Raw genomic sequence first — 13019 nt, forward strand, 5'->3', positions numbered from 1 at the left:
TCAGCCTCCTTGCCATACTTTAAAGAATCACTGGTATTCTTATGAGAAAAGGATCATAACTCCTATCCTATCGTCAGAGAAAATGAAACACAAAGGGTTTTGGCATGTTGCTCTCCCCAAGTGAACAGTGAAGAATTTCTTGTGCCTGGGATTGAGGAAACTGGACTTAAGAAGTCTTGATCTTTTGCTGTCTCTCTAGCTCATGGGCAAAAATTGGTCTGTAGGTTCTTAGTTAAGATACGGACAGAGAGAAGCATGCAAAGGCATTATAATAAGATTGTGCAGAGAATTTCCAGAACTGAAATTATATATGTGCTTGTTTTTTTAGCACCCTGAAGCGGGCCCTTGAAGTCTTCAAGCAGCGTAAGTGATTTTTTTTTTTTTAAATGTATTCACTGCCCTTGACAAGCCCTGTGTCTGTCGTCAAAGGTGTGTTTTAATTTGAACAGCAGTTTCATAATGGGTGAAAAAAATTAGAGCAACTCCTAAGGTGAGACAAAGCTCTGCAGGCTCGAAATGAGCTGGAGAACCTGCACACCTGCACATCATGGTGTGTGTTTGCCTTACTCAGAGCCATGCTTCTCACACTTGCATGAGCATCAGAATCACCTGGTGGGCTTGTTATTGACGCAGATTCCTGAGACCCATCCCCAGAGTTTCTGATTCAGGAAGTCTGGAGTGGGGCCTGGGAGTCTGCGTGTCTCTCGTGTTCCCAAGTGATGCTGAGGCCACTGGTCCAGGGACCATGCTGGGAGAATGGTTGCCTCAGAGAATCGTCTATACTTCTTAGTTCTAACTCGGAGACACTGTTATCCAAGTGCTCCTCCATACCCCCACCTGCCTCAGCCAGACTGTCTACCGACCTAACCGCTGGTATGTTCTTATGCTCAGTCTGGTTTCCTTCTCCCAGAGCCACCTCTGCAGGGCTTCAGACTTTGGGACCCTGTTGTGACTGTCTTGCCATTTCTCCCAGATCACCAAACATTTGTATCCAGAATAAAGTTAATTACAGTAAGCATCGAAGGAAATATTGTCATGATTCCCTCTCCTCTTACTCTAATCTGCCTGTGGCCCCACCACTCACCTGGAACTGCCCTCTCCAAGGACACCAGCCCTTTGGGTCACTAAGTTTAGGGGACAATTTTGGGCCTCTTCTAGCTTGACTCTTCAACAGCATTCAGCACTGTTGTGCATTTCTTTCTTCTGGAAACCTGCATCCCTCTGACTCCCTTGGATTCTTCCTGCTTCTCTGGCTACTTCTCTGTCCCTTTCCATATTGCAGGTCCTCAGAGCTTGGTCCTAGCCCTTCTCAGTCTGCCTAGAAAAACATCCTTGTCCCTGACACCAGCTATCACCTTTACATAAAGAATGTACATATCCATATTTTCAGTCCAGAACTCTCTAAGGACCAGACCTTACATCCTGTTGCCTACTTAGTGTTTCTTCTTGGGTGTTTCAAAGGCACCTTAAATTCAAAATATTTGCAGCTGAACTCATGATCGTACAGGCTGATTGCCTAAGGAAGTTTGAGATCTGTTTATTTTTATTTTTTTTTAAGTCAGGGCATCACTCTGTCACCAAGTTGGAGTGCTGCACAGTCACAGCTCACTGCAGCCTCACACTCCCAGGGTTAAGCGAACCTCCAGCCTCAGCCTCCTGAGTAGCTGGGCCCACAGGCATGCAACACTACGTCTGGCTAATTTTTTTACTTCTCATAGAGATGGGGTCTCACTGTGTTGCCCAAACTGGTCTTGAACTCCTGGGCTCAAGTGATCCTCCTGCCTTGGCCTCCCAAAGTGCTGAGATTACAGGTATGAGACACTGCACTCAGCCATTTTAGAACCACATCCTGTTGACTCCTTAAGAATTCTTATTTATTTATTCTTTTCTTCCCAGGGTCAGGATGCCATGTCCTAGAAATGACCCCTTTTGGCCTGTTGCGGTGGCTCACACCTGTAATCCTAACGCTTTGGGAGGCCAAGGCGGGCAGATTACCTGAGGTCAGGAGTTCAAGACTAGTCTGGCCAACATGGTAAAACACCATCTCTACTAAAAATACAAAAGTTAGCCAGGCATGTTGGCATGTGCCTGTAGTCTCAGCTACTCCAGAGGCTGAGGCACGAGAATCACTTGAACTTGGGAGGCAGAGGTTGTAGTGAGCAGAGATCTTGCCACTGCACCCCAGCATGGGCGACAGAGTAAGACTGTTTAAAAAAAAAAAAAAGATCCCTTCTTTGCTCCTCTCCTTCAGCCTCTTAAGAGGAGAAACCAGTGGGAGGTAGTTCCCTCCTGTTTGGATTTGTTTTCTTGGTTTGAATTGGGCATTCTAATTTTACCACACTTCTCGAGAATGGTAAAGGCTAATTTAGAAAGGAAATAGAAAGTCTTTGGAAATACCAGTGTCACAGTTGTCAGGTTCATCTCTGCTGGGGTGAAGTTCTATTTCTCTTCATCTTTTTGAGGCTAAGGAGTCATTTTCTTCCTGTGTTGGTCATCTTTGCTTTTCTTGGTATGAGAAATTATTATTTATTGGTATGAGTCTGGAGGGGAAATGGAAGACATAAGTCATAGTGCCCTCAGCATCCTTTCTTAATTTCTCAGTTCTCATTTCCACTTTGTGGCCTTTGGTTATAACTGCAACTTGGAATTCAGCCAACAGATTTTTATTTAGTTCCTATTATTCTAATGTGATGGCAAGCAGAAGTTGGGCGATCCAGGGTGAGACCCTGGCACTTTGGTTTTCAAGGGGTCCTATCCAGTTCTAATAGTCTTCAGGCCTGTTACTCAGAACCTGCCTCTAAAGCTTTCTGTTTTTCAGAATACCTGGCCCTTCCAAGCTAAGGATTTTAACACAGCATAGTATGTTTAATGCTTGCTTAAAGTGTTTCTGTAGCTAGTTGAGTAGTTCTAGACGTTTGTAAATGTTAGCTAAATATTCATGTTAACTTTTTCATAGAAGGTGTCTTCTTGCCTCTGTAACTCGTCAATGAATACATTTCTCAAAGTATAGACAGTATCTTTTCACGTTCCTTATATGCACTGCAAGGCCAAGTATGGCATGGCCCAAGGTCAAACCTCAGCATAGGCTGGGTCTCCTAAATAATTTTTTTGGCTTTACTTTACTTGTTTTCTTTTTTTCTAAAAAAACAAGTTGTATTTTCTTATTAAAATAATATATATATTATCTTAAAAATTCAAATGAGACAACTAACTCTAAAGAAGATAGTAAGCTCTGGAATTTTCTTCTCAGTGATTGTCTCCAGACAGTTTAATGCAATTAAACATATATGTGTATAGTATATATGTGTTTATTCACATACATAAGTAGTATTATACCATGGCAGTGGTCCACAATTTCTGGGATGGGGCCAGATATGTTTTTATATTGTTTTTAAAATGAAAACAATCATTTTAAAATCATGCTAGTAGTTTGGTATATATATTTCCAGACCTTCCTCTGTGCATTACAACTCTCTTTCTCTCTCTTTTTTTGAGATGGAGTCTCGCTCTGTTGCCAGGCTGAAGTGCAGTGGCACGATCTTGGCTCACTGCAACCTCCACCTCTCGGGTTCACGCCATTCTCCTGCCTCAGCTTCCTGGGTAGCTGGGACTACAGGCGCCTGCCACCATGCCCGGCTAATTTTTTGTATTTTTAGTAGAGATGGGGTTTCACCATGTTGCCAGGGTGGTCTCAATCACTTGACCTCGTGATACACCCACCTCAGCCTCCCAAAGTGCTGGGATTACAGGCGTGAGCCACCACGCCCGGCCAACTCTCTTTTAACTGTAGATGCACATATGCATGTAGATGTGAATGAGTTTTTATGCTGTTATACTATACATCTCTCTCTATAGTTTGCTTTTTTACTTAACAATATATCATAGACAGCTTTTTGTTTCAATTCATGTAGATCTGCCTCATTCTTTTACATTTAAAAAATTTTGTTTCTAAAAAATGCCAAATTTCCTCCAGAAAGATTGTGCTGTTTTTTTTTTCCCAGCAGTGCTGTTTTGTCCCATGCTTGCCAATATCAAGAATATTTGTGCTTTAAAAATTTTGCCCAACTGAAAGGTTTCCATTTTAAAGTTTTGCATTTTTTCAATAGTTTTAAGGCTGGGTATATTTCCAAATGTTTATTGGCCATTTAGCCACTCTTTTTTGAATTTCATGTTCTTTAACTGGTTTTTAAATGCTGGAATATGTATTTTTCTTTTGATTTGTGGACGCTCTTTTGATATAGCTATTTGCTCTTTGTTATATAAATTGCAAATGTGTTTCCAGTTTGTCATGTATCTTTTAACCTTCTTCAAGGTTTTGATACCCACAAGTTTAAATTTTTTTCTTAGATCAATCTGACCATCTTTCAGTCTTTCTAGCTTTATCTGTCAGTCTTTTTAGCTTTAATGCCGTGCTTTGATTTGTTTTCTTAGAACAAGTATTTATTCTTTTCTTTTACAAAGGCAGGCCATGCTCCTTGTAAAGATCTTAAAAAAAAGGGGAAAAATCACCAATAATCTTTTTACCCAGAGATAACTATTGGTAGCCAACATTTTGGCATATGACCTTTCTTATAAACGTTCAGGCTCATGAGACATTAGAGATGGAAGGAACCTTAGAGGTCATCTACAGAGAATGAAGAATCAAATTTGAAATTGTGCTGGCTTTGGTAATGTCTCCTAGGATGTAACCTTCATGAAATGGGACTTTGGCTGCTTTTCTCCTTAGTCCTGGGCACCCTAGGTTAGTATCAGTTAGTGGTAGGAGGCTAAGCTAAAGATTTTCTAGCTTTGATCTTGGTGGCCAGGGCAATGCTGGACATATGGAGAGGTTCAATAAATGCTGGTGACCAAATGAAGTAATGTTGATTTTACCACTTACTCCAGTATTTTGTATATACGTATTTATTTTGTATGATTTTATATATTTTAATTCAGACATATGTAGACCTTGATTTTTTTTTAATTCTTTTTTGCAGAAATAGACAATGTGGCACAGTGTCACATTCAGCTTGCACAGAGTTTAAGAGAAGAGGCCAGGAAGATGGAGGAATTCAGGGAAAAGCAAAAACTACAACGAAAAAAGGTTGGATGTGCATATGTGTTAAGGTGTTTCTTTTCCTCCTATAGAAAACCACAGGCTTGTTTGTTCATTATACTCCTCAGCTCAGCTCCCAACATCATGCAATCATGACCTGAGAAATTACTTATTGGAGTCCCCACATGGGGACTCAATCCAGATGGGTATATGCATTTCTACACCCCAGGCCAGTTGTGCTTTTTGAAAGTTCATGTAGGATTCAGGGGTCCAGCTTGCATTCCTCTTCAGGTCTGCTGCCACTATTCAGACTATGAATGGAAAGGAGAACCCTCTGACTTCAATAGACTCTAGCACATCCCAGCTGGAGGGCTCCCAAAACCACACTCCTCATCCTGGACAAGGCAATAGGGGAAGGGGGAAGTAGTGGAAGAGACTCCCGCTCCCCCTGAAGACCGTAATGTAGTCCAACTACTCTATTGTACAAATGGGAAAACTGAAGCCCTGGGAACTCCAAGTCCTCTTGTCTTCAAAGCAGCTACACGTAGGCTCTTTTTCATTCATGAGATTTACTCTGACCAACTACATGGAAGAAGACAAGGGTGAACAAGAGTTAATAAAACTGACAAATATTTGGGATCAAGAAAAGAAGTCCAGGTTTATATCAAAGTGTTAGTTAGACTAGACCAGCCACAACTCTATTCTCTTCTATTTTGTTCCTGAAAGACTGGATATTCAGGCTGATCCTGCAGCCATGTAGGGTCCTTACAGAATTTTTTTCTGTGTCTGGTTTTCAAGACTGGAACCTGGGCCTCACGTGGGAGACAAGCTCTTCTCTATCTGGCACCCAAAGATGTCTACCCAGGTCTCCCGGCACAGCTGTGCGTGACTTTTGGTGACCCCTTTCACCCTTCCCGGGGGTCCCTTTGGAAACCTTTCCTTATCCTGGGCCTGAGCTTGCTGTCTGCAATGAGCATGTCTGGTAAACAGCCAGCTGTTAAGGCTGATTCTACCCTGACCTCAGTCTCAGCAACTTTGCCTGTGGCTCTAGGTTGGAGTCTAGGTCCAGCTTCCTTGGCGGCCACTGGCCTCTACGGTAGGCGGCAGCATCCTAAGAGCCTGCCTGCCTTACCCCTATTGCTGTTTCACCAGCTGCTTTTAGCACACTACTGCCTCTTCCATCTTACACCTGTACTCGTGCTGTGCCTTTTACCAGGAAGGAAGGGTAGAAATGAACATGCGAACACCCTGTCAGGTGCTTTGACATACTCTCTCAAGATTGATGTATCCGGTTTGAGGAGTGCCTCTGACCTGAAGCCTTTTTCAGAGCAGAAATAGCATGTGTATTAAACCCATTGGATGGTCAGACCCTTTTGGCTGACATAGCCAGGACTGCCCACCCCTCTAGGGGAATTACAATTTTTCAGAATAAAAAATGTCTTAGACAACCAGAGTCTAGGCACGTATGATTTCCCCTCAGAGGAGAGGAGAATCATTTCCTTGCATGTTTCAAATGCCCTTGGTAGCCCTAGTCCTTTCAGGGAGAGTTTTGTTAATTTTGCAAGGTTTCTGAAACTTCCTCATGCCGATAAGCTACACAGACCAAATTATTTTAAGCTAGAACCAAACTCTGCTCTGAACTGTGTTAAGCAATAGTGTAAGTCACCTGTGCTCAGTCCCCTGCCACCCTCTAAGTTCCCGTTATTCTGTGTGCTGTCTACAGTGGGAAAATACCTTCAAAGCTTTCTTTGAGAAGTCCAAATTTTATTAATAAAATTGTAATTACTTGTGTCAAAATGAACTCTGGGTTTTACCACTTCCGTATTTAGCTAGTTGTTTTTTTTTTTTAAACCATAAAACTTTGGGAGAAAATGTGCCAGTGCTAACTTCTCATTTTTCACTGGTCAGACACACGCTTTGGTCTTTCACTTCTTGGAAATTAAGCCTTTTCCACTTAAGGAAAACCATCAGTTAGTTTCTTTCAGTAAACGAGGGCACAAAAGGTGCAGGTCCTAGAAGGGCTGGCCAGAAGTTCATGGTATGGTCCCTCGCAGCTAATGTTTTATGAAGGTGGTGACCAAGACGTACATGGTAATCCTTCTCTCGCTAAGCATGAGAGCAGGGCCAGATAGACGGATGTGATCCAGGAATCATGGTAAAGCGTGATGTGCCTTACATGATGCAGGGGAGGAAGATGCTATCTGAACACACAGTGGGAACACGTAATGTCATCTGGAGGCTTGGGAAGGCCTCTCGGAAGAAGGACATTGATGCTAAAACTACTGGGGTGAAAGGCTGTATAGAGGAGTGAGACACTCACCCCAGGGGGTTGGCAGGGTAGGGAGGGGTCTTAGGAGCCATTCTCAGCGGTCTTGACACTTGAAGGTCATGAGGTTTCTTCCCCAGTCCATAACTGTCTGTAGCATGACAATGACAACACATGATCAGACACTGTGTCCTCTGGTGCCCATATGGTTGTATCACCTCAGCTAAGATAGGGATGGTCATGGGAGAGTTTCGTGCTGCCTGTGTGAAGAGCCATCTTCAAAGAAAGGAACCTCCGTGGTTACAGAGGCGATGCTTCCAGTTTTTAGAATACAGCTTAAGGCTGGACACGGTGGCTCATGACTGTAATCCCAGCACTTTGCCGAGGTGGGCGGATCACTTGAGGTCACCACAGTCATGCATATGGACCGCAGGTTCCTGACTGCAGTGGCAGGGATCTGCCATGTGTCTTTCCATGCCGGGCTCCTCTTGGAACCTTATCTATTCTCTATGTCTCCGCTGTCTTCGCCATTAGCAGGCGAATGGCCAGCACCTGGCACCTGACTTTCACATGGGCCGGAAGATGACTGCTGGATTTTCTGAGGGCTCCTTTGAAGCTCCTCCAAGGGAATTTCATGTACTCCACAAAGCTCATATTTGAAGTGAGACCATTCCCAATGTTCCATCCAGATATCTTCAAAATTCTTCTAACAATGTTTATGTGTTATGGTAGCAGACAAAAACTTAAGTTGTGTGTGTCTGGAAGGAACTACATTTGCATTTTATTTCCAATATTATATCATTTTTACACAACGTTAGTGTCATTGCTCATTTTGAATTATTGCATCTTTTCATTGTTTACAGTTTGGTTTTATAGAGCTATCATAAGGATAATGACAATTTGGGTGATAATGAGAAACAAAAGGGCACTGGAGTCAGGGCTCCTGGGTTCAAATTTCAATTCTATTACTTGCTGACTATGTTACTTTGGGGTATGTTAATCAACTTCAGTACCACCAGGAAAATGGGAGTGATAGTACTCATATAGTTGTGATGCATGAAAACTGCTTAATGTGTAAGTGCTTGATAAATGGAAGCTACTATAATTATGTCTGGGAGGTACATCTTTATTATTAACACTATTATTTTTGCTAACAAGTATTAACAGCACAGCCACAATAATTTACTCCCAAGCAAGGCATTTACTTAACTTGGATGGGGTATAAAAAGTAGCAGGGGGGCCAGGCGCTGTGGCTCATGACTGTAATCCCAGCACTTTGGGAGGCCGAGGTGGGTGGATCACGAGGTCAGCAGTTTGAGACCAGCCTGACCAACATGGTGAAACCCCGTCTCTACTAAAAATACAAAAAAATTAGCTGGGCGTGGTGGCGGGTGCCTGCAATCCCAGTGACTTGGGAGGCTGAGGCAGGAGACTCGCTTGAAACCGGAAGGCGGAGGTTGCAGTGAGCCGAGATTGCACCACTGCACTCTAGCCTGGGCATTAAGAGCAAAACTCTGTCTCAAAAAAAAAAAAAAATAAGTAGCAGGGCTGGGCATGGTGGCTCATGCCTGTAATCCCAGCACTTTGGGAGGCTGAGCCGAGTGGATCACCTGAGGTCAGGAGTTCGAGACCAGCCTGGCCAACGAGGTGAAACCCCATCTCTACTAAAAGTACAAAAATTAGCCAGGTGTGGTGGTGCAGGCTTGTAATCCCAGCTACTCTGGAGGCTGAGGCAGGAGAATTGCTTGAACCCAGGAGGCAGAGGTTGTAGTCAGCTGAGATCATGCCACTGCACTCCAGCCTGTGTGACAGAGCAAGACTCTGTCTTAAAAAATTAAAAAAATAGAATAAAAGAGTAACAGAACAGCTTCTTTTAGTTGTCTTACAAATTCTTTTTTCCTTCATACTGCCCGGGCACCCTGATGGTCATGGATGTGTCACTGATGGGCTGCAGAAGTGAATGTTTACAAGTACCAAATTTAACTGTGCTGATGTATACTTATAGAATAAAGACCTCCTTTAAAATATAAATGGCACTTTAACAAAAGTTTTAAAATTCCTTTTTGAAACCAAAGTTCCTTGATTCTAGATTTTACCGAAGAGAGTGCTCTAAGGTGATCAGTGAGTCTCCACGGTGTCTGAGAGTCCAGGCTTTGGTGTTTGCCTGCACAAGTTCAAAGATGGGCCCTGTTATTAGCTAGGAATAAGACCTTGGACAAATTGTTTGGTCTCTTTTTTCTGAAGATTGTGAAATGTGGGTAATCATTTTGAACACTTAACCCTCAAGATAAGCTGGTATTGATAATGATTTCTGTTTTTATTAATAATGATTTCTGTTTTTATTAATAGTGTTTATGATCTCTTTACAGACAGAGCTTGTAATGGATGCTATCCATAAACAAAAGAGCTTACAATTCAAGAAAACCATGGATGTGAGTCACATTTTATTGTCTTTTTTGGGATAATGGTGACATTTTCTGAAATCCTGTGCTGTGTATGAACATATTCCTACTCAAATAACATTTCAAAAATGTTATTATTTATTAATGCAGTGTTTTAGGGAAAACAACCTTAAATGCTTTGGGTTTTCTTTGTTGTTGTTGTTGTACATATTATTACATTACCCAGAGATTAAGCTCAGTAACCAATAGTTATCTTTTCTGCTCCTCTCCCTCCTCTCACCTTCCCTCTCAATTAGACCCCAGTGTCTGTTATTTCCTTCTTTATATTCATAAGTTCTTATCATTTAGCTCCCACTTATAAGTGAGAACATGTGGTATTTGGTTTTCTGTTCCTGCATTAGTTTGCTAAGGACGATAGCCTCCAGTTCTATCCATGTTTCCTCAAAAGACACAATTTCATTCTTTTTTATGGTTGCATAGTATTCCATGGTGTATATGTACCACATATTCTTTATCCAGTCTGTCATTGATTGGCATTTAGGTTGATTCCGTGTCTTTGCTATTATGAACAGTGCTGCAGTGAACATTCACGTGCATGTGTCTTTAGGGTAGAATGCTTTATATTCCTCTGGGTCTATACCCGGTAATGGGATTGCTGGGTCAAATGGTAGTTCTGCTTTTAGTTCTTTGAGGAATCTCCATACTGCTTTCCACAATGGTTGAACTAATTTATACTCCCACCAACAGTGTATAAGGTTTTTCTTTTTTTAAGGCCTTGGAAAGATTGAAAGTGACACTAGATAGTGGAAATGCAACGGGGTTATCTTTCTGGTAACCCGAGAAAACATAGCAAGTCAGTTCAAATATTTTAGGCAAAGATACAAAAACATATATAGTGTACAATACCCTTTATCTTGTTGAACTTGCAATTTTACCCTGTTACTATTTTGAATCTTGATTGCTTACCTATTTTATTGGGTGATCCCTTTCTGTTTTAAGATATCTGAAAATTATAAAAACCTTTCCTTTAAGTAATTTATTTAAAAAATGCTTGGCAAGACAGAGATTGGACAAGTTGCTAGAAACCTCTTTCTAGCTTTTATGAATCTGTTGACTCTGAATACAACAAACTCTGTTATGAGAACATATATGACTCCATCTTGACACAGAAGTATCATCATGATATTCTACGAGTAGGACATAATAGGGAAGTCTCACCAGTGTTGATAACATATGCAATCTGTTCTGCTGCATTCTTTTTCTCTTTGATGCAGAAATCCCTCAAAAACAATTGATAAATAGGGAATGATGTCAGTGTAATACAGAAATAGTGTTAGTTGATAGATGACTTTTCCCAGACCTTTTATATTTTAAACAATCTGGGGCAAGATTTTTTATAATTAAAGAGAAAGGCTTATCAAAATATAACTTTCTGGCTGGGTACAGTGGCTCATGCCTGTAATCCCAGCACTTCGGGAGGCCGAGGTGGGTCACTCCTGAGGTCAGGAGCTCGAGACCAGCCTGGCCAACATGGCAAAACCCCGACTCTACTAAAAATACAAAAAAAAAAACAACAAAAAAAATTAGCTGGGCGTGGTGGTGTGTGCCTGTAATCCCAGCTACTTGGGAATTCGAGGCAGGAGAATCGCTTGAACTCAGGAGGTGGAGGTTGCGGTGAGCCGAGATCACACCATTGCATACTCCAGCCTGGGCAACAAGAGTGAAACTCTGTCTCAAAAAAAAAAAAAAACAACACAAAAACTCTGAAAGGTGGAGAGAAGAAGGCACACTGGCTAGTGACCTTGGACTCAAAGAGCAACCTGACAACGGTTCCCTGGGCTTTCTTTTTGCCTCATTTATCACAGACTGAGTGCCAAAGAAGCAGGCATCCCAGAAATGCCAATGGTCATAGACCAAAATAAATAAATACATAAATAAAATAAAAAGCTCCAAGAAAAACCTGTTCTCTCTAGCCAAAAGACCAGAAAAGGGGCAGCCTAGCAGGACAGAAACTTTAGAAAATAACCATTCTACTGCAGCCAAACACCATGTAAAAAACCTGGGGCCCCACCTCCACACATCGGCAAAGGCCAAGTGGAGAGTCTAAACTTCCACCACACCAGGCTGTAGAGAGCACCCAACTCCCCTGCCAAGGTGGCAACAGAGAACAAATAGGGAACCAGGACTTTCACTCCCACCAGGAGGTAACAGAGCCTCCTCTACACAGTGTCAGTGGGAGCTATGTGGGGAACCCTGACTTCCACCTGCACCGGGAAATAATGATGTACACCCTCTCCCTGCTGGGATGGTGTCTAAGGAGGTCTAGTGGAGAGTGAGAACTTTAACCACTTTCCAGTAGTAACTGGGTCACATACACTCTGTGGTGTCAGTGGAGACCAAGGAGGGGAAACCTGGACTTTCACACTCACGTGGCAGTAATGAGATGATGCCTCACCTTCTCCTGCTGGAGTGGTGTCCAGAGGAAGCTAGCTAAAACAGAAGCCTTAAATAAAATCCAGAGTCTTGTAACATAATACCAAAAAGTCCCCCAAATCAACCAAATATCACTCTTCATACCAGAAAGATATGAAACTGCATGAAAAAAAAGATAATCAATAGATGCCAAGATCTAGATAACAGAGATGTTGGAATTATGCGATGAAGATTTTACAGCATCCATTATCAAAATATTCAGCAAGCAATTACAAAGACACTTTTTTTGAGATGGGTGGGTCTCACAATGTTGCCCAGGCTGGCCTTGAATTCCTGGGCTCAAGTGATTCTCCCACCTCAGCCTCCTGAGTAGCTGGAATTACAGGCATGTGCCACTACACCTGATTCACACTTGAAACAAACAAAAGAAACAAAGAAAGGACTGGCAAAGAAATAGAAAAGCTCAGCAAAGAAATAGAAGATATAAACATGAACCAAATGGAAATTTTAGAACTGAAAAATATAATAATCAAATTTTTAGAAAACCCAATATGTGGGCTTGAGAAGAGAATGGAAGAGACAGAAGAAAGAATTGGTTAACTGGAAGACAGAATAATATAAATTGCCAGACATGAACAACAGAGAGAAAATAAGCTGAAAAAAATTAACAGAGACTCAGGGACTTTTTGCACTATAAGAAGAGATCTAACACTAATGTCTCTGTGATACTAGAACGTGAGGAGAAGGAAGGTGGGCTGAAAAAGCCCAGCTTTATGTCATTATTTGAAGAAATAATGGCTGAAAAATTTCCAAATTTAGCAAAAGACATAAATCTACATATCCCAGAGGCTGATTAAACTGTAAACAAGATAAACCCAAAGAA

General features: G+C 41.8%; 1 protein-coding gene across 2 annotated transcripts in view; it reads left to right on the forward strand.

Moving 5' to 3' along the window:
* PSTPIP2 (proline-serine-threonine phosphatase interacting protein 2) overlaps window positions 1-13019 on the forward strand; it is a 93569-nt gene that overhangs the window by 61023 nt on the left and 19527 nt on the right. For both annotated transcript variants that reach the window (XM_055233489.2, XM_063645210.1), the window contains exons 4-6: window positions 329-363; window positions 4977-5083; window positions 9671-9733. In XM_055233489.2, the coding sequence (XP_055089464.2) occupies window positions 329-363; window positions 4977-5083; window positions 9671-9733 (205 nt within the window). The remainder of the gene's footprint in view (window positions 1-328; window positions 364-4976; window positions 5084-9670; window positions 9734-13019) is intronic.

This window comes from Symphalangus syndactylus, chromosome 1, assembly GCF_028878055.3.
Source record: "Symphalangus syndactylus isolate Jambi chromosome 1, NHGRI_mSymSyn1-v2.1_pri, whole genome shotgun sequence".
Taxonomy (NCBI): Eukaryota; Metazoa; Chordata; class Mammalia; order Primates; family Hylobatidae; genus Symphalangus; species Symphalangus syndactylus.